This window comes from Scyliorhinus canicula, chromosome 20 (genome assembly GCF_902713615.1).
Source record: "Scyliorhinus canicula chromosome 20, sScyCan1.1, whole genome shotgun sequence".
In the NCBI taxonomy this organism is placed as follows: Eukaryota; Metazoa; Chordata; class Chondrichthyes; order Carcharhiniformes; family Scyliorhinidae; genus Scyliorhinus; species Scyliorhinus canicula.
The window spans coordinates 61,131,641-61,154,415 of NC_052165.1; the positions used below are offsets into that span (position 1 = coordinate 61,131,641).

The 22,775-nt window shown below is 42.5% G+C and overlaps 1 protein-coding gene across 4 annotated transcripts in view; it reads left to right on the forward strand.

Annotated features, from left to right (window-relative positions):
* sult4a1 (sulfotransferase family 4A, member 1) overlaps positions 1-22,775 on the forward strand; it is a 57,515-nt gene that overhangs the window by 26,113 nt on the left and 8,627 nt on the right. For all 4 annotated transcript variants that reach the window (XR_005458396.1, XR_005458395.1, XM_038781084.1 and 1 more), the window contains exons 2-6: positions 4,239-4,369; positions 4,833-4,913; positions 7,193-7,319; positions 9,767-9,861; positions 20,363-20,501. Coding sequence is in view for 2 of the 4 variants with exons in the window: in XM_038781084.1 (XP_038637012.1) it covers positions 4,239-4,369; positions 4,833-4,913; positions 7,193-7,319; positions 9,767-9,861; positions 20,363-20,501 (573 nt within the window). In the remaining 2 variants the exon portion in view is untranslated. The remainder of the gene's footprint in view (positions 1-4,238; positions 4,370-4,832; positions 4,914-7,192; positions 7,320-9,766; positions 9,862-20,362; positions 20,502-22,775) is intronic.

A 22,775-nucleotide genomic window follows, 5' to 3' on the forward strand; every position in this document is an offset into this window, starting at 1 on the left:
ATTTTTCCAAATGAATCTTTGACAATCCTCATAAAGCACTTCAACTCGTGCTGCAAAATTTCCTGTTACTAAATTGGATAAACCGCCAGATAGAAACCCTGGTTTCAGCCCTCTAACTCTGAGGCAAGACTACTAATAGTGAGCCAAGGCTGACACTGTTATATGTTCAGCCACTGCAGTGTTTCTGCAAGGCCAGTATAAAACTGAGGAGCAGGAATAGGCCATTCAGATCCTCAAGCTTGCTCTACCATTTAATAAGATCTTGGTTAATCAACCTTGATTCAGCCTTTCTTTCTGTCCTTTGATTCCCATAAAATACAAAAACCTATCAATACCTGTTTTGACTGTAGTCCATGAATGAGGTAAGACAATGAAGTAAGACAATTCCCAATACTCGCAACCCTTTGAAGAAATTTCTCCTCATCTCCGTTCTGAGTGATTGACCGCACATTCTGTTATCCATAATTTTAAGAGTCCTCAGACAGCGGCATATCTTCCTAGCATCTACCCTGCCAAACCCCTTAAGGTTTTGTATTTCAAAAACAAATCTGTCATTCATTCTTTAAATCTCTATGGAATAAAATACCGGTATCCTCAATCTCTCCTTGTAGGATAATATTACCATCCCAGGAATTTTTGTCTAGGTGAACTTCATTGAACTCCATTGCAAATCCATCCTTTGGTAAGGAAGCCTAAACTGTATACAGTACTCCAGCTGTGGTCTCATCAGGGCCCTTTATAAGACTTCTTTCCTCTTATTATTCAGTCCTTTTGTAATAAATGTCACCATGCCACATGCTATCCTAATTGCTTGCTACATATTAACTTTCTGTGATTTGTGTTCGAGGACACCCGGCTCTCTCTGATTACCAATGTTTTCCAGCTTCTCGCTATTTAAATATATTCTGTTCTTCTATTTTTTTTCCCATCAAGATATCTAACTTCACATTTCTGACACATTCATTCTCTTTCTCAGCTCGCCTGTATCCTTTTGGAGCAATTTTGCATTGTTCCCATGGCTTACTTTCCAGCCGCTGTACTACATGTACAAACTCAGATACATTACAATCGGTCTCTTCAGCCAAGTCAATGTTATACATTGTAATTAGCTGAGGCCTAAGCACTGATCCTGGTCGTTCCCTACTAATTACAACCCTAAAATGACCTGCTTATTGCTAATCTCTATTTTCTGTCTGTTAATCAAGTCTCAATCCATGCTAGTATATTAACCTCTTGTGCTGTACTGAATCCTTTTTGAAAATCTAAGTACACTACATCCTCTTGTTTACCTTATCCAACCCCTGCTAGTTAGAACCTCAAAAGGTTCTTCAGCAGATATTTAAAACACATAAATCCCTGTTGACTCTACTTAATCACATTCTGATTTTCTAAGTGTTAGTGTTATGTCCCCAATAATAGATTTGTTTATTTTAAAGTAAATAAATGAAAAATAACATTGACCCTGCTACTGATGTCAGGTTAACTGGCCCTTTTCGTTCCCTCTCTTTTTCTCTACATTGAGATTACATTTTCAACCTTCCAATCCGCAAGAAAATCCACGACTCAAGCCAAAAAAGCTAAATATTTTTCTTTTTGTGGGAGCATGAGGAGCAGAAGTGTTTGTTTGGGGTGCCCTCCCAAACGGAAAGCTTGGACCTTACCCGCCTCGGATTCCTTCCCTCCTCCTCCCTCATTCCTGAACGCAACACACACGAGAAACCCAATTCTGCTGCCTGACCTTGGTGACTTCTGCATCATCCCCACCAGGAATGCAGCCAGTGGGATTTAAGACCAAGTAGGCCATTAAAATTAACTAGGCCTCATTCTGCTTCAGTTGGGTGTAAAATTAACATGCCATTGTGGCTTTCAGATGCATTAAAACCCAGGCCTCTGATGTTTTAAAAATGGAGGAGAACTAAACTTTCAATACATTTCCCCTTTTTGTTTTTTATCACAGATTTCTTCTGATCTAAAGTATCCAAAGAAGATGATATTTTAGGCGAGGTTGCGATCCTGAGTTACACTAAACTGGGATTAACTATAAATTCCATTAGTTGTAACTGTGGAATGCAAATTTACATCAATCACATTCCTGATCGATAATCAGGAGTTGCTGTGCATTCATTCAGCTCAGTACCATTGTGTTCATTTTGAATTGCCCAATCTTCTCACTCGGTAGATGAATCATTCACAACCCAGAAAATGGATGGACAAGCCACTCCCAAACCTATAAAGCTACTAGGAAATGAGATCGGATGGACATCTGAGATTTTCTTTCCTTCCTCAGGGAAATCTTCTTGCCTTGCTTTTGTTTCCCTGTCCTCATAGAATCTCATAGAATTTACAGTGCAGAAGGAGGCCATTCAGCCTATCGAGTCTGCACCGGCCCTTGAAAAGAGCACCCTACATAAGCCCCACGACTCCACCCCACCCCTGTAACACAGAAAATACACCTAACCTTTTTGGACACTAAGGGCAATTTATCATGATTATTCACCTAACCTGCACATGTGGGAGGAAACCGGAGCACCCAGAGGAAACCCACGCAGGCACGCGGAGAACTTGCAGACTCCGCTCAGGCAGTGACCCAAGCCGGGAATCAAACCTAGGACCCTGGAGCTGTGAAGCAACTGTGCTAGCCACTGTGCTACCATTCTGCCAATTGTCCTATTGGCATGCTTAAACTGGTAACTTCATATTGAGAATTGTATGTGTGATGTATCAGCGCATGGAATGGAAAACCAGTCAATGCATCTCTCCAGAACAAAACTAAAATTAAAAGCTTTTTTTCACTTCAATACTGAAAAAAGTATGAAATCTGTCATTATGAATGATGCCATACCATTTACCCTTTTCTGTTATATTCCTTTCTTTGATAATAGTTATTATTGAACTGAAAAGAATAAGGAGTGCTAGATGCAACGTATCGACATTGACAGAGGGAAGGGGTGGAGTGGGTTAGGGATCTGTCCGTGGAAGGGAGGTTTGCAAGCTTGAAAGAGTTGCCAGTTGCCGAGGGGGAGTGTGTTTGGGTATATGCGGGTGTGGGACTTTGTGTGGAAGGCCCTTGGTCCCTCAACTGCTAGAGCATACTTTGTTGGACAAGTTGTTAACACAGGGCGAGCTGATGGGGGGGGGGGGGGGGGGGGGGGGTGGAGAATCCTGACATTTGTGTGTGGTTGGTGGATACTGAGAAGGTGCCAATTGAGGAGATAAAGCGGAAGTGGGAGGAAGGGATAGAAGTGGAATTGTGATGGGAGGTTTAGAGTAAAAACTGCACAGGGTGACATCATCCTTTGCGAGGATGAGTATGATATAGTTTAAAGTGGTGCATAGGGTTCATATGACGCAGGATCTTCCCAGAGGTAGAGGATAAGTGTGAGAGATGTGGAGGCGGGCCAATAAATCATGTCCATATGTTATGGTCATGTCTGAGATAAGGGGGCTTTTGGACCTCGATTTGTGAGGTACTGTCGGAGTTTGTGGGGGGGGGGGGGGGGGTGGGGGGGGGTGAGGATGTCCACTGGTGCCGATCTTCGGAGTGTTGGAGCAACTGGAGTGGAGGGGGCCAATGTTGTGGCTTTCGCTACTCTGATTGCCAGGCTGTGAATTCTATCAGGGTGGAAGATGATGGAGGCACCAAGGGTGTCGGCGTGGTGGGGGGGATGTTGCAGAGTTTCTTAAGTTGGAAAAATTTAAGTTTACTCTTTGAGGGTTAGAGGAGAGATTCTCGGTACGATAGAGGATGTTCTTATTCCTATTCAAGGATTTGTTTGTTGCCATCGGGTGGGGGTGGGTGGAGTAAAGGGGGAAGATGGGTTTGGGAGAGAGTGAGGGGTGTGAAGGGGAGAAAAAGGGGGGAAAATTATAAATTGGATTGTGTTCTGTTTTTGAAAGATTGTGATTTGTGTACTTTAGTTTGGATTAAAAATATAATCCAATATAAAAAAGAATAAGCAATATTACCAGAATAGATTAGAATGATTGCATTCATGCCCATTGTCTTCAATGCTGTATTGTAATCTGAAACGGAGGGAATCAGAGTGCAAGTTGTCACAAATCATTTTGATACAGTTTCTGGACTGGTTGAAGGGCAGGATTGGTGAAGGTCTTGGACTAGAGCATTCAAAGCTCTGCTGATTTAGGGAGTAGTTTGAAAGTATGCATCTTAATATCAAGCATGAATTGGTCAAATTCACTCTAAATTTACATAATCACCTGATATGGCTTGTTGACAGGAACAAGTCTGCTTCAGGAGTTGGTGTATTTGGTGAACCAGGATGCTGACCCAGATGAGATTGGAATAATGAATATTGATGAGCAGCTGCCCGTCCTGGAATACCCTCAGCCTGGCCTCGATATCATTAAGGTAAAAGTAGTTTAATTGGATGTGTTTTTGTTCATCGGCAGTATGTGGGCTATGAATCATACTTGTACAGCAATTTCTAGTCACTCCAGTTCCCATTCTCCTGCAAAAATCTTTTGCTCTTTAGGTATTCCCTCTCTTTTGAATATTTTTCTCTTTCTCCATCCCACTCTCTCCCCTACCCCCCTGTATCGTTCTGTCCCTTTCTCATTTTTTTTTGGTGTCTCTCTCTTGTATGGATGAGCTTTTCATGGTACTTCTCACTTTTTAGTGATTCCCGAGAAGGCAGGGCTGGGGAGGTCAACTTGGAATGTTATCCGAATGATTAGATACTGGTTTCCTGTTCTTGCCCTCAGTTCGAGAAACTGTGGATGAAGAAGCAGGACCCAATGGAGAGAGAAGCTTAATAAATCTGTTCAGTTCAGAAAGATAGATTGCTGCCGATTGATCTTACTTTTGTCTTTAGGAACTGACATCGCCTCGCCTCATTAAGAGTCACTTGCCATATCGCTTCCTGCCAACCGACCTGCACAATGGACAGTCAAAGGTAAAATACAGTGCTGGAACCTGTAATGTGAATAGTTTTCTTTGAACTTATCAGTTGTTTAATATTTATATTAGTTCATAAATTTTGGAACTCTACTTCAGTTTAGGTGTGTATTCATCAATCATTTTCCCTTTTGAATATATCGGAAATTGTTTTCTCTTTCCAAACAGCAGTGGATTACTGTTCACACAGACACCATAAATTCACATCAAAGGACCAGAAGTTGGCCATTTGGCCCATTGAATCTGCTTCACCATTCAATGAGATCACGACTGATCTGATGTGATAATCTTCAACTCCACTTTCACACCATATCCCTGTACCTCTTGATTCCCTTTCTGATTAAAAATCTCTCTAACTCCGCCTTGAACATACTTGACAACCCATGCTAAAGAATTCCACAGACTCACTACCCTCTTGAGAAAAGAAATTCCTCCCCTCATTTCTGTTTTAAATAATCAACCCCTTAATATGAGATTATACCCTCTGGTCCTAGACTCTCCCACAAAGGGAACCAACCTGTCAGCATCTATGCTATCAAACCCCTATAAGGTGACCTCTCATTCTTTTACATAAGAAAATCCCTCCATACCCGGGATCAACCTAGTGAACCTACTCTGGACTGCCTCCAATGCCAGTATAATGGGATAGTGGGGATGGTTATTGCCAGCAGCTTCCCTTCGCCTGTATGCTTTGGAAAACATTGTGCCATGTTACCATTCAAAGCCTACCAAGCTTGCAGTATTCACTGAAGTAGATTCAGCATCTTTCCCTTCCTTTCCAGTAAAAGGAAGAAGACATTGGGGCCAACAATTCTACTTTCCTTCTGACGCATCTATTGTAATTGATGGGGATGTGAATTAGAGCAGGAACTGGCATATCTGGGTGTCGGCCTTTCCAAATAATTTACACTGGCCTTATTGTGGACATCTGCCTTAAAAAAATAAGCAAGTAGCAAAGGAAGTGTGTGACCATGGACTGGGGCTCGGAGACTAGAAATTGCAGTATCACCTGCCTGGCAAAAGAGCAGCAAGCCAATATACCAAATAGCACTAAGCTGGAGCCTATACCTAGGCCTAACACTTCACTGGATGCTGGGCCTATGGCCCTTCAGGCTAGCTATCCCGTAACTTTGAGTTTTCATGGGGCAAGTAAAAGACTCCTATTAAAATAGAATTATTTAGGAGAACCCTAGGCCCTAGAGATGTTTTATCTCTTTATTCACATGGGGCAATGACTTGATTGAACGAAGGAGATCATTGTGTTATAGCATTTTTAGCGAATGGCTCTTATTTAAGGGATTGTGGCCCTCAATTAATTAGAGAGCATTTTGTCAGGATATGTAAAGGGTTACTGGTTATGTTAATGAGACAATAATGCTCGTGATAATGCGAACCTATCCTCGGGGTCAGATAACCAAGTGGCTCCAAGAGAGCAAGGCGTAGAGCAGACTGTTTCAAAGAACAGGATCTTACCATGATGTCTTTGTAAACCCTTCTTAATCATTTCAAGAAAAACTGTCTACTGACTACCTCAAGTCACTCCGAGGATAAGGGAAAACCTTATTAAGACAAAGGAACACACCAAAACAGGTCCTCTGTGCATCAAGGGTTCTTTGCTACCTTGGCCAAGGTGACAGCTTTAATTTATGAGACCTGTAAAGAGAAGCATGGATTTTCTAATGAGCTGCAAGCCTGACGAGAAGTAGGGTAGAGTGTGACGGCTACCTGCCCAATGTGATGAAAAAGAATCAAAGATAACACTTAGGGCTTTGCATGAGGGTGAACAGTGCTAATGTTTCTGGAACTGCTACATGCTCCATTGGGGACCACAATGCTACACAATGGATCTCCCCTGCGGTATGCATATCACTGGAGGAGCCCATGTCCAAGCTACCATCTAACACTATCTAATATGATCCCAGTGCCCACACTGCTCTTTTAAATGTTAAGTCAGGCAGCTGCAGATCACTAGACTGCAATGCCAAAGGCCTCCTAACCCTAGACCACCCTACCCTTGCCCGACTACTGAAAAATAGCTTGAGTGGGATTCTGCCCAAATTCTAGTTGTTAGTGGCTGATCCACCTGCTCTCTTACCTTCACTTCGACTCAAACTTTGGGACTGAAATTTTTTTTTCAATGTGATTCATATCTAAAAAATGTATATCTACACCTGCTTATCTTTGTAAACTGGGATATTACTGATGTGGCAGATTACAAATGAACATTTTATTTTTGGTTTCCCCAAAGATATTTGTTGCACAACTTTCTCTCTGCAGGTCATATGCATGGCCAGGAATCCCAAAGACTTGGTGGTGTCTTACTACCAATTTCATCGTTCTTTACGAACAATGAGCTACAGAGGAACGTTCCAGGAATTCTGTAGGCGGTTCATGAATGATAAGTGTAAGAAATGCTTCATTAACCACTTTAGCTTGTTCAAGAAGTGAAGGTGTTTAAGAGGGTTTTCAATCAGACAGCTATATAACATGTTATTCAACTGAGTCAGAACATGAATTTAACTTGCAATTCGCAAATATACTGGCTTAGATTTTCTAATTGGTCCCAATCAATTTTGGGGAAGAAATTAATCGAGATGAATTCTAAAAAGGTGATAATACCCTCTAAATGTTGGATCTATGCCCATTCATTTCTGGATCTGACTTTGATAAAGGTAGGAACTTAACTTTAATACAACAATGAAACTCTGATTAAATTCACTTCGATATATCTCATTTAATTTCTGGTATTCCTTCCCAAATAGTAACATAGTACATACAGTGCAGGAGGAGGCCATTCGGCCCATTGAGTCTGCACCGACCTACTTAAGCCCTCACTTCCACCCTATCCCCGTAACCCAACAACCCCTCCTAACCTTTTTGGTCATGAAGGGCAATTTATAATGGGCAATCCACCTAACCTGCACATCTTTGGACTGTGGGAGGAAACCGGAGCACCCGGAGGAAACCCACGCACACACGGGGAGAACATGCAGACTCCGCACAGACAGTGATCCAGCGGGCAATCGAACCTGGGACCGTGGCGCTGTGAGGCCACAGTGCTATCCACTCGTGCTACTGTGCTTCCTTTCACGTTACCTACCTACTGAATGTGGACATCTAGGACTGTTCAGTAGAATACATATGTGGAATTTAAGGATCTTGTGTGAAGATTGTTTGTTTTGTCAAAATACTTTTGCTCTTTTATTATGTTATTTCTTCATTGGTTAAGAAAGATTATGGCAATTATTGCCATATTTTGGCACAGAGACAAACTGCAGCATGGAAATTTCCCATTAGCAATTACCCTCCTTGTGCTTTTTGAAGGAACAGCAATGGAAGTTTGCCAAGCTGGTCAGGCTGTACCTAAGACAGATGGCGGATATTGGCAGGCTCAATGAAGTGCCCACGTTAGCATTATGGTTGCAGCTAATATTTGTAACTGCTGACAGCAACAATGCTGTAGTTCAATATCAGTGGAAAAGGAGCCTTATAAGAAAGAATATAACACACAGCACAATGAACTGATCCAATAACAATAGCGGAGAAACTGCTGAATAAAAAGTCAAATAAACAACTAAATATAGAAATCTGTCAGTCCCAAAAATCAAAGTGATCAGCTCAAGGCTCGGAGGCCCATGAGTGCCCCTTTTAAATGGGAGTAGTCCACCCGGAAGTGAGTCCAACTTTGTAGAATTAATTGTGGGATCAATTTAAATAAAAATGTCTGGAATTAGGTTAACTAAGCCACGTGCGCACTCCTAGTACGCTTCTAAAAACACTTAAAAATCTGATTGGAGCATTGGTTGCCATCTAAATTTAGCACTTGGGTCTACCCAATGTCACAGGGTGAGTGCATAGAATTTGCTGCAGCATTGTGTAATGATTTCTTAAATTTATGAATTGGTCTGGAAATTATCGATTTAGAAGAAACCCATAGATGCTTAATATGTTTGTATCAAATTTCCCTGACAAGTTATATTTTTGGACGTTGAGGGCAGCATGGTCGTGCAGTGGTTAGCACTGCTGCCTCATGACGTCAAGGTCCCAGGTTCGATCCCAGCTGTGGGTCACTGTTCGTGTGGAGTTTGCACATTCTCCCCCGTGATTGTGTGGGTTTCACCCCCACAACCTAAAGATGTGCAGTGTAGGTGGATTGGCCATGCTAAATTGCACCTTAATTGGGAAAAAAATAATTGGGTACTGTAAATTTATAAAGAAAGAGGAAAGTTATATTTTTGGACATACTAACCCATGGGTAAATGTTGCCATGAAAGAGAGCAGGTAGAGGAATTTGATGCAGATGTATTACATTTTACTAGATAATTAAGCACAGCATTAAGACTGGGTTCATAAGCAGTTAACAGAGGTCTTGATTTCAATTTTGCTGCCCAGAATAATATTAAAAGAAAAACACTGTGCAAAAATTCATTTATTGCTGAATTCCTTATTCATTCTAGAAGAATAAGGGGCTGGATTCTCCATCCCACCACGCCAGATTTCTGGTTCAACATGCCGGTGAGATGCGTCGGGAAACCCCCAGGCTGTGGCAAAATGGAGCATCCCGACAGCGGAGAATCCAGCCCAAGAGCTTTGTTTTCCTATCTGGAGTAATCTCTGAAATGTCTAGTTTGTCTTTTGGAAATATGAAATGCTGAAGATTAAATGCTAAGAGCAAAATTGGAGATGGATCAATAAAAGTATTTCATACTTTATTATAGTTTTTCATAGAAATAAACTATAATTTGATCTTTAAGATTCTTAGTGCAGAAATGCCTCTTTGAGAGATCCTCAAATATTTAATATGTTAATACCAGAGTTTCTAAGTTGCTAACATGTCTATCACTTTTGCAGTGGGTTATGGTTCATGGTTTGAACATGTTCAAGAATTCTGGGTGCATCGGATGGACTCCAATGTCCTCTTCCTTCTGTATGAAGATATGCATAAGGTAAGTCACTCCTTTGCCTGGGATAGAATGCGGTCGAAGCATATGACCAAATCAAAGTGATTTTGAAAGTGTGAAAGAAAAATAGGTAGCCTTTTCCATCCATTGGGAAACATGCAAATCTATCAAAATGACTTTGGCCGTAAGAATAGCGAAGCAGATTTTATCTTAACAGGTGCCGAAACCTGTAAATATTGATGGTCAGAGAGGCTTGGGTGTACTTGTACAATGAATGCAAAGTTAGCATGCAGATTCAGCAAGCTTTTCGGAGGGCAAACGGCACATTGGCATTTCCTGCAAAGGGATTGGAATGCAGTAAATCCTCGCTTATCATCCCTCCGTTAAATGTTTTGCTTTAACATCAGGTCTGCAGTAGGACAAATGTATGCATTGATTGCCATGACTTTCAGCATAACGTTGTTTGAATGCAGAGCAGCTACTCTCCCATGTTCTCAGCAGTGAGAGAGGAATCTTGAGGTAAGATTGCTGTCATTTTCTCAGCAGCCACTGTTGTGCTAGGCCTGCAAGCTTCTGTTGACTTTGGAGCGCCAGGACCTGACCTTGTGGAACTTCAATGGACAGAGGCAGAGTCACCATTTTGAAGTTGTTTGAGGTCATTTTGAAGCTTGTGATTTAAGCATGCAGCTAAGATTCCCTATTTTGAAATTAAAATGGGTTGGAACTAAATTGAAAGAACCATGATGGCCATTCAAGCAAAAGCTAAAAGCTTGTGTGCTGACAATGAGAGCGAACAGGGCAAGATTTCATACTCTGAAAGTTTTGTACTCTTCATGGTTGGCTCAAGCGTTTTAAGAGGCGTTGCTTTTGCATAACATCAAAGTACCTTGGTGAATCGGTTAGAGTGGATACTGAAATGGCCAATTAATTACTTGTCTATTTGAAGAAAATGATCGAAGAAGGTAACTACTCACTGAAACAAGCATTCAATAAAAATGGGTCGAAGCTTAATTGAAAGAAATAGGAAGTAATGTTGTGCCTGAGAACATATTTACTTGACGATATTGCTTCTCCTCAATAATGTCCCAGATCATCCTATTAAACTTAGTAACTTATTGCAAAATGTTACAGTGTTTTTTATGCCATCCAATGAAGTCCTGAGACTTCATTGCTACTGCCTATGGATCAAGATAAATAGTGACATTCAAGGCCAATTATTTATATAACACCTTCTCCAGGAATTAAATGGTGAGAATAAGTCAACAATCAGGGAATTTTGGCATGCCTATAATATCCTCAAGAGCATTGACAATATCGCTGATCATGAGATGAAGTTACATTATCATGTATGAATTGTGCGTGACCTGAATGTGTCAACCAGCTGAAGAGGATTTCACAACGTTGTCCCTGAAGTTCAGGGGGAGATCATCACCGTAGCAAAATAAGTAGACTTTGAAGAGGTGATGGAGGCTCACTTGGTGGAATTGCTTGTGTCTCATTGTTACGGTCAAGACATTAAAAACAAAATATTTATTCATCAACTAGATTATTTTATGAAGTTCGTATTTTTCCTGTGTTGTTAAAAATGAAGAATTGCTGTTCAGCCAGTCACCTGATGCCTTGCAACAGTTTCAAGGGAACAACGGCCAAGATGATGAGGAGTCTGGTCAGGATAACTCCGCACAAAGGAAAACCGTAATCTCCCACGATGGTGTTAGTGGCTAAAGCGTAAGCAATCCTAACACCACGGGTTAAACTAAGAGAGCGGCAGTCAGTTAACCTGACACCTTTGTCACCAAAAACAAAAGGAATTCCTACTCTAATTAAACACCTAGATTCCAGCCTTGGGAACATACATCTTGTGTCCAACATTGAGGAGGATGTCACATGACCTTCCCCAAGCTGCATTGTGATAATCTTTATTAGAACCTGACTCCGGTAGTTACCGTCTGACCTTTCAAGGTGAAAAGGGCTCCAGGCATCAGCCGGTACTGTTTCCCATCCAGCCGGTGGCAGCAGAATGAACTCGGGACCTTCTTCAAACCTGCCTACTGCTGGAAACTCGGAGCATGTGCCTCCAAACTAACTCATTCTGTGTGCCTTCTCCTGTCATGAAAGTCTCACTCCTGACAGACTAAGCATTCTACAATCAGCCAACCTCTCCTCTGAAGGAACATTCCAGTTGACTCATGATCCTGGACACCTGTAAAACTGATACTTCTATCTTTACTGTGTCTCTTCCTTTTTCCTTATCCCCCGTTTGTTGTATGAGTGTTGGAAGGGGTGAACGTTGCAAAACCCCCCCTTGCATGTGTATGTATAAAAAAATAAATAAACCAGCCCGTTTATTTTCAACTTATCTCGCGTTTGCTGTGCAAGTGGAGTTTGCACATTCTCTGTGTGTCTGTGTGGGTTTCCTCCGGGTGCTGCGGTTCCCTCTCACAGTCCACAAAGTTTTTAAAATTTAGAGTGCCCAATTCATTTTTTCCAATAAAGGGACAATTTAGTGTGGCCAATTCACCTACCCTGCACATCTTTGGGTTGTGGGGGTGAAACCCACGCAGACACGGGGAGAATGTGCAAACTCCACACGAGACAGTGACCCAGGGCCGGGATTCGAACCTGGGACCTCGGCGCTGTGAGGCTGCAATGCTAACCACTGCGCCACCGTGCTGCCCTTCCCACAGTCCAAAGCTGTGCAGGTTGGATGGATTGGCCATTCTAAATTGCCCCTTAATGTCCAAAGAAGTGTGGGTTAAGTGAGGTTATGGTGTTGCAGGGATAGGATGGGGGCCTGGCTGGTGTGCTCTTTCAGAGGGTTGATGCAGACTCCATAGGCCTCCTTCATCACAGTATGGATTCGATGATTTCTACAAAGGATTGGAACATTTCCAAATTTAAGGGTTGAGGAAAATCTGCCACCATTTATAAAGGAGGAAATTAAAAAAACACCTCTCTGTTTATGGATGGGTAGAGAGTCGGGAAATCAGGACAGTTTCATTTGCACCCCACCCCTCCCTTTCCCCTCGTGTTTGTTACACCTGTGGAGAAGGATTATCAAATGTGAATTTGATGTTAATGGGAAAGCAGTGAGCTGAAGAAGAAAATCCCACTGTTGAAACACTTGGATGTTAGCAATAAAATGATTGTCAAGAGCTTTCCACAAGAACCAAGGGAAATCGTCTGCAAGGACGGACGGAACAGAGAATGCAGCTCCAAAGTGAACAGGGCAATCAATGATGACATTAACTGCTATCAGATATCTACCAATGAAGAAAAGAAAACTGCCCATTATTCTTTGGATAAATGCTTCAAGGTCATTGCCGATCCTGCCCCTTCATTCTATTAACTCCATGAGGACCTGGCTGTTCCACTTACGCCTTCAATCCAGAACCAAAATCACTCCAACTTGAGTCGTTGACCTTCTGTATGCAGAAGACGCTCATGTATGTGCTCACTCAGAAAACCTATCAGATAGTCAGCTTTTCACTAAAAACCTTGAAAACAAAAGGTCTTTTTTCAACTGGCTCTCCCTATCAATTAAGATCAACCGTGAGATCCTAGAAAATATGGATCATTCTCAATATCTTGAAAGCCTCCTCTTGATAAAGGCAGACTTAGATGACAAAATTAATCATTGTCTCCAGTGTGCCTGCTCGGCCTTCAGTCGACCCAGGATGAGGGTATTTGAGGGACAGGATTGTAAACCAAAGATGAAAGTCTTGGTTTACAGGGCAGCAAAGAATCCCTTGTAGTTGACAAATAGGAAAAGTTAATTTGGGAAGGCACTGAACAAATGGAGAAACTTCTTCAGGAATACATAGTGGTAAAGTTGAGACATCTGACAAAGCACGCAAGCCTCTAAACAACTAGTACTAGTCTACCTGACCTCCCAGGCACCACCTGTCCTACACATGGCGCATTGGACCATCAGTCATCCCAGAACCCACTGAACTTCAGTGAAAGCAAGTCATAATCGATCCTGAGGGACTGCCTAAGAGGAAAGAGAGACTGGTGAGTCCTTCCTAATTTAAATTTGGACGGTATTTATTTTACAAATAGTGATTTTTTTTTGACAAGCTATTTGATCTAGGGAATGTATAATACTGTACATTTACTGCACAGTATTTCAACTTGTGAATAGGTTTTCCTGCACCATTTGTCAACGCCATTTTAAGATCCTTGAGAGCTTCCACCCCAGTGCTCGAGTTTAATCCTGGGGTCAAATGACTTTGCCACCAGATCAATGCTAGCATCCGCCATAAAGCAGCATCTAACAGCATCAAAGCACTGCTCCTGTGGAATCAACTCCAATAGACAGGCCATTGCCTCGGTAAGTTCTCTTCTCTCAGCTCTCCATTGGCCAATGTGGCCAAAGGAAAAGGTAAAATATACTTGAGACATTAACACCACTGACGGGGAGGAGAGCACTGTGGAACGCTCGGCATGTCTCCACCTGGTCCACCAAGGCGCAAGCCGCTTCGGGGCTCACTGACTAGACTGCAAGGCGGACCCCGCGGCTACAAATTCCACTTCCCCATAAAACAATGTGCCAGCACTGCGACAGAACGTGTGGCTCCAGAATTGGGCTCCTCATCATCTAAAGACCCACCAAGCCTGACTGATGTCATCCTTGATTTTTGACAAGTTTTTCCAGACGAGAAACGTCCAAAAGAACCTAACTGTAGTTTATAGATTGATTCCTATAGAAACCACTGATTCACTTGAAATGAAATGAAAATCGCTTATTGTCACGAGTAGGCTTCAATGAAGTTACTGTGAAAATCCCCTAGTCGCCACATTCCGGCGCCTGTCCAGGGAGGCTGGTACGGGAACTTAAAAGTTGTTTCACTTAAAAGGCACAATTTTAAAGAACATATCTAGGACTTAAAATGAGGATTGACTGCACAAAAATAAAGAAGTCTTGCTACAGTTGTACAGGGCTTTGGTGAGCTCACACCACAGTTTGTCTCCATGTGTAAGGAAGGATACACTTGCATTGGATGCATTGCAGCAAAGGTTCATTAGAATAGTTTCAAGGATGAGATTGTTGTCCTATGATAGGGTGAGTAAATTGCCCTTTTCGCAGTGGAGGTTTGAAAAATGAGAGGTGATGCATACCAAATTCTGAAGAGTTTTACAAGGTAGACAATGAAAGATTGGGCAGGATTCTCCGACCGCGTTCGCCCGGACTTTTCCATTGTCGCCATCTCGCCTCGTTCTCGAGGTGGGCGGGGCGGAAGTAGCCAGCCCGCTGGTTTCCCCTTGCTGAAGAGCCTAGAACATTAGAGGCAGGGTTTCAGGAAAGGGGAATGATGATTTGGGGAATGAGATGAGGAGAAATTTCTTGACTCGAAGGGTTGTGAGTCTTTGCAGTTCTCCATCTCGGGGACTATGATCTCCATCATTGAATATATTTAAATCAGATTTTAGTGTTTCAGGCCATAGGATCTGGGGAGTGGACAGGAAAGTTGAGTTAAGGTCGATGGTTCGCCCTGATCATACTGAATGGTGGAGTAGGCTCGAGGGGTGGACGCCTCCTATTTTCTTATGTTCTTTTAGAATTATATGGTTCATCAGGACCTTTGGCCTGTGGCATTGCTGAAATGACCACAGGGAAAACAAAATAAATAAACCTAAGCATGTTATTCATAAGTATGCCAATTATGTGTGCTAATGGTTTCTCAAAATTGGCATTATTTGAAGAAGTTACTCCAGGATAATTGAATCAAGTGTTGATTAGGCTCACTGATGGCAATCAACTTTGAGTGAGAGAGCTATGAGTTTAAGCCTCAGCCCGCCTAGGAATTGAACACAAAATCTAGGCAGTTAAAGGTTTGAGGGAATCCTATATTGTTGGTGATTTTCATTTAAGGAATTCAACTGTCTGCCTGTCCCAAGTTGATGTAAAAGATCACATGATGCCATTTGAAGAGCAGGGAAGTTTGCCAGCTGTGTAAGCTAACACATCACAAATAGCAGATTAACTGGTCACCTCTCTGATTGGGGTTTGTAGGACTTTATTGTGGTCTCGGGTTTGGCTTAAACATAAGAAGGATGCAAGATGTAAATGGATTATTACACCAAATCAAACGGAGCAAATATTCGTAAGTATTGGAAATAGTGTTTCAGATGTCAGAAATTTAAAAAAATTCAGGTCGATGCTCCAGGACGAATGTGTCCTGCAATCTGTTACGCTTCTATTTAAAGTTGTCTAATCAAATTGTTGCAATGGAAATCCTCAATTTCTTCCATGACTGCTATTTTTTGGAACAGATTTGCTCGTTATTTTCTCCTGTTTTTACAATCTTTTTTCTGTCAATTTTTATTTAAAACGTTTTTGTTCAAACGTTTCCCTTGTTGCCACTTCAATTTTTTCACTCCCTTCTTCGAAACAGCACAACCATCCTGCGAAAGTGTCTGCAAACATTTCCTTTGATTGGGAGGGATAATGACTGCAAGAAACACATGTCTGTTTATTCAGTGTAACATTGTTACGATAGGTTTCAATCTAATTTACATCACCACACCACAGATTCTAAAACAATTCTTTGAATAATCTGAAGGTGATATTTGGGTTTCATTGCCTGTCTGATATTTAAACAAAATCCTCTCTTTTTATACCTGCTTCACACATTGTGTATGTTCCAAAGCTAGCTTCATATCTCACAACATATTCCATTGTGAAGTATTTGGACTTGCTCAGGGGTGGGGGGGGGGGGGAGGTAATATTAGCTGAAAGACCTTGTTCGAAATGAAACAGTTGTGATGGTGATGTGGCAGTTACCAAATGCACCTGTAATTTATACACTCTGCCACCCCCTGGAAGAGGTTTTGTATTACAGTATCACTGTGCCGATTATGGTGTGGCCCTCCACATATCAGCAGCAATTTTTCATCCTGTCATCATTCCTTCCTTCAAGAATTTTTTTCTCTCTCCTGAGTGATAAATCTTTCAAAAATGTTGCTTGTTGAGATTACAAAAATGTATCAAAAGAGGTTACAGCAAATAAACACCCCGGGAAGCATACTTCCCAGCAATTAACTATAGAGTCTGTACAGATTTATTTCCCTTTTTCACCCTAGCAGTGCCTCACTCCATACTCCCCAATTGATCTCCACTTCCCATTTCTCCTTGATCTTCACCACCCGCTCGTCTCCCTGCTCCCCCAGGAATTTGTATATATCCCCAAATCTTCCCTCCCCTTCCACATCCGGAAGCCATGATGTGGAGATGCCGGCGTTGGACTGGGGTGAGCACAGTAAGAAGTCTTACAACACCAGGTTAAAGTCCAACAGGTTTGTTTCAAACACGAGCTTTCGGAGCACGGCTCCTTCTTCAGGTGAATGGAAAGGCTTGTTCCAGAAATGTTTATATAGACACAGTCAGGGATGCCCCGGAATGCGAGCACCTGCAGGCAATCAAATCATCAAAGATGCAGAGAGAGAGGTAACTCCAGGTTAAAGAGGTGTGAATTGTCCCAAGCCTTTCCATTCACCTGAAGAAGGAGCCGTGCTCCGAAAGCTCGTGTTTGAAACAAACCTGTTGGACTTTAACCTGGTGTTGTAAGACTTCTTACTGTGCACATCCGGAAGCAGCAGTCTCTCCAGCAGGGTGTATCCTGGCAACCTAGGGAACCCCCTCCAGATATTTGCGCAAAGTCCCTAACCTGCAGATACCTGAACTCGCGCCCCTCCTCGGCAGCTCTACCCTCTCCCTTAGCTCCTCCAGACTGGCGAACTTCCTCCATGTCATGTGAATGTCCCTTTAAGAAAAGTGTGTTTTATCAAATGGCTGCAGTGATGTCATTGTGTGGTGGATCTGGAATGTGATTCTGCTTTTTACTTTCCTTTCAGCTGGAAGCTCCTTTTGGCTCCGTTTTAGTTTTGCTTACAGTTGGAGAGCTGCATTCAAAACAAGCAGATGCATACTGGTGTCTCTGCATGTTAAACAAGGCGTTTAGATCACTTGATAATTTAAGAGCGATAACTTCTCTGTGGAGAATTCAAACCTACTGTCTATGTTAATAAAGTGTTTTGGCTTATGTATGTTGTAAGGAAAGTTACCAAGTGCACTGGAAGGCGTGGGGAGGGGGGGGAGTAGCTGATTGGGGATAGCCTGGCTTTTTGCAGGGGGGGGTGAGCGGGCAGGTTATCAGTGTTGGTAGTTGGTAAGATGTTTACTGTGGGTTTATAAAATGTTAACTGGATTCATAGAATAAAAATTGTTATCGTTTAAAAATACTTTTAGTTCTCTTTTGCATCACACCTGTGGGCCTTTGTGCTCCCCATAACCAAAATCTATTAAAAGTTGTGGGTCAGGTGAACTCCATGATACACTTTGGTGTTCTCTAAACCCTGGCCCATAAGTAAAGATCCCTCTTGACCAGCCCCAGCTTGTTCAGAAATTAAACCCATTTAACAGATCAATTCATAGGCCAGGAGATTTTTTGAATGGCGGGATTTCCCTACCTACCATTCGAAGAATCGGTGGGAAATGCATCCCCGCTGACTCTGCCTCTCCTGCTGCCATTTCACACGTTAACAGGCAGCAGTTGGCTGCAGGTGGGACTTTTGCACCTCAATTGGGAGAAGTCCTGCCTTTGAGAACTGCCTGTCAATCTGATTGGCTGGCAACTCTCTAGTCTCTGCAGCAACAGGAGCAGTGATGGTCAGAGAAGGACGACAGAGCCCAAGTGCCAGAACTGGACGGAAAGTTAAGATTTTAGGGTCCCAGGGCAGGGAGGACAGGGAAGGCCTGGTTTTGGGGGTGGGGGAATGGAAGGTAGCTGATTGGGGAGAGCCTGGCTTTTTGCAAGGGGGGTGAGCGGGCAGGTCCATCAGCCACTGGAACGTCTGGGGGAAATGCCCAAAGTTAAAAGGGAACTTCTGATGGAGAAGCCACTCCCCACCCTCACTTCCCGCCTAAGCCCAATCATTTTCGGTCTTTCCCCACATCCAGGAAATCCTCCTGCCAGCCACAAAATTGAGGTTGGTCAGGAAACGACCTTTAAGTGGCCAGAAAATCACCTGCTCTAGCGTAGCATCGCTGCGAGATCGGGGCGGGAACCCAGCAGGAAGCCCATTCTTTCTATTTCGCGAAGATAAAAGCAAATTACTGCAGATGCTGGAATCTGAAACAAAAACAGAAAATACTGGACATACTCAGCAGGTTTTGCAGCATCTGTGGAGAGAGAGAAGGGAGAAACGTTTTGAGTCGGGATGACTCTTTGTCAAAGCTTCTATTTCACTCTGCCCTCCTTAAATACCTGCCGGCAGGGGAGTGAGAGGTTTAGGCCACAAACCTAAAAACTACCAGTTGAAATGAAATGAAATGAAATGAATGAAAATCGCTTATTGTCACAAGGAGGCTTCAAATGAAGTTATTGTGAAAAGCCCCTAGTCACCACATTCCGGCGCCTGTTCGGGGAAGCTGGTACGGGAATTGAACCGTGCTGCTGGCCTGCCTTGGTCTGCTTTCAAAGCCAGCAATTTAGCTCTGTGCTAAACACTTGTAACCTACTCAAGTGCTGCACAACCAGCAGCTGTTCATTAATTATGGCAATGAATGCCGCTGTGTGAAGCAATGATAATGTTTCACAAAAGCAATATTGTAAACATTGATCCTGGCACTGGGTCACTGTCCATGTGGAGTTTGCACTTTGTCCCCGTGTCTATGTGGGTCTCATCTCCACAACCCAAAGATATGCAGGATAGGTGGATTGGCCATGCTAAATTGCTCCTTAATTGGAAAAAAAAAGAATTGGGTACTCTCAATTTGTAAAAACAAAAGATTTTAAAGGTTTAAGGAATGCATATTAAATGCTGGCCTTGCCAGCAACTTCCACGAGCCTTCCATGGATAAAAAATAACTCAATCTTGGTTTGCTTCATTGGGCCCATTCATTGGAATAATAGAAATTGGGCAGCCGATGGCAGTAATGCATTAAGTTGGATCACCAGGGTGGCACGTTGGGAGATAGGAATGGGAAGAGCTTGGGGCTGAGGTGATTGAAGGAAAGATTGGGACATGCTCATGAGTGGAACTGTAATTGAACTCCAGTCTCTGCTTTCTTGGATGTACAAAGTGTATAGAATGGAGAGGGGGTGAATAAATGATAGGGGAAAATTATAGAGCTTCAAATATGATGTATTGTTATAGGAAGGTGACATACCTCAAATAAATCTACCAGTGCCACATCGACTACCCATCAATTTGACACTGTACAGCAATTCACAGCCCAGCAGTGGAAATGAATTTTTAGCTGCAATTCCTGGTGGTTACCGTTGGGCAAAGGTAATTTAAAACATATAAGTGTATGGGAAGAATGATGTCAGTGGTTTGCATTCACAAAACAAAAATAAAATCTAGATATTTGCTTTCCAGTTTTTCTTGACACATCTATCCTTTTCTTGACACATCTACCCGTTGTCAACTGGCGTATTGAGCTGGATCGGGAGGGATACTGGACAGCAATTTGTAGAATAATTTGGTAGCGATTTTCATGACAATCTCCAACTAAGGTTTTTTTTTCTCTTGATGGAAGAACCTTGCAGGTACCGTGGAGCTCTTGGTGCGTTTCCTAGGAGTATCATATGACAAGACTCAAATGGAGTCTGTAATTGAACACTGCCATCAGCTTGTGGACCAATACTGCAATGCAGAAGCACTTTCTATTGGAAGAGGTGAGTGCTATGAAAAGTAGAAGGTAGGATTTTTTGACTGTAACATGGCAATGGATGTTATTGTGTGAAGCAATGATGATGTTACATAAATGATATTTGGGGTTTCAGAGAAGCCGGAGCTCATGGAGAGGAGGAAGGCCGATGTCGTGGTCTTCGCCTCTCTGATCGCACAACGACAAATTTTGCTGGAGTGGTGGTCGGCATCGTCACCGGGGGTAGCAGCATGGTTAGGTGACCTGTACGACTTCCTGCGGTTAGAGAAAATAAAGTATGAGTTAAGGGGATCAGCAGGGGAGTTTGAGAAAAGGTGGTGACTGTGTTTGAGGAGCTGTTCGTCGCAGGGGGCTGGGGGGGAGCTGATAGAGAGTGAAAAAGGAGAAAAATCTGTCCAGACTGTACAGTTGATTGTTGGGAAGTATGTTTCCCGGGGTGTTTACTTGCAGTAACCTGCCTTGATACAAGTTTGTAATAAAATGTGTTTTTAAAAAAAAAAAGATAATGTTTCATAAAAGGAATATTGGGAACATTAGAATTAATAAAATTCTTCATTTTAAAATTTAATTCACTGCAAGCATACTAAATCCTGGTCATCTTGCATATCACAGTACCTGCAAATCTTAAACTTATGAATAAAGGAGGCAAATATGTATCTTTAGATGATTTCCATAGAATACTTCACATTTTTAAGATACACAAGATTTTCCTAGTCAAAAGGGCATAGTTGAGATCTGCTTGTTCCTGTCACTCTAACTAGTTACTAGAAGGCACCTAAGAGAAGTGTACAGTGACTCTGTACTTGATTTTTCACTGGAGAGAGACATTTGCATGTTTCGGCAGAATTCTATCTTTTTGATCATGGAATTCCCCCCTTTGAAAATTTTTTCTGACCATAGCCTCCTTAGATATGGCAGAAGTGTGTTTGAAATCTATCATGCTATAAACTTTCCGAACACAACAACAGAAAGGGAGCAGACTTGCTATTAAAATAAAAACATGGTGCTGATCTCAGGTCTGGCAACTTCAGTGGAGAGAGAAAAAGAGTTAATATTTTGAGTCCAATATCAATCTTCTTCGGCACTGCTTGCTTTCGATCAGGTAGAGTGGGACATGTCTGTGCGCTGTGTGCCTGTCCCTGTTTGCCTGTGCAATATGTTGACATGCGAAACATGGTGCCAGATCATGAGCTCTCTGGTTGAAGCCCCCCGCCCCAATGAAACATTGGGTAATAGGCCTTTCCTCTACTTGTGCCGTAATTTAGAACATAGAACATAGAACAGTACAGCACAGAACAGGCCCTTCGGCCCTCAATGTTGTGCCGAGCCATGATCACCCTACTGAAACCCACGTATCCACCCTATACCCGTAACCCAACAACCCCCCCCTTAACCTTACTTTTATTAGGACACTACGGGCAATTTAGCATGGCCAATCCACCTAACCCGCACATCTTTGGACTGTGGGAGGAAACCGGAGCACCCGGAGGAAACCCACGCACACAGGGGGAGGACGTGCAGACTCCACACAGACAGTGACCCAGCCGGGAATCGAACCTGGGACCCTGGAGCTGTGAAGCATTTATGCTAACCACCATGCTACCCTGCTGCCCCTAATTTATGTATTCTTTTAAAGTTGCATAGCTTTACTGACCAGTAAGTAAAGTTAAACATGACTGCATTATTGAAAATGAGCATACACAGTTGCATTGACAGAAGATGGACAGCGTTCAATTTGTAATTTTGTTTCAGCAAATATTGTAAAATGAGGCAAAAGTATGAATTTTACAAAGATCGCTTAAATTAATCTTGAAATTATGGTTGCCATTATCTGTTTGGATAAATCCATTCCAATGAATTAAAGTTCTATATAACTAACAACAATTTGCATTTATAAAAGGGGCTTTAATGTAATAAAATGTCCCAAAATGATTTGGGAGCATTAGAGAGCGAACTTTGACACCGAGCCACAGAAGGACACATTGGTTCAGAGTGCCAATAATTTGGTCAAAAAACTAGATTTTAAGGAGCGTCTTCAAGGAGGAATGTGTGGTGGAGAGGTTTAGGGAGTGAATTCTAGAGCTTGGGGCCTTGGCAGCTGTAGGTATCGCCACCAGTGGTGGAGCGATTAAAATCTGAGGTGCGTAAGAGGCTGGAATTTAAGGAGCACAGATAAATTCGAGTGCCATGGAGCTGGCAAAGATTATGGAGATAGGAAGGGGCGAGGCCATGTAAGGGATTAAAAACAAGAGTGAGAATTTTGTTTTTGAAAATAAATTTA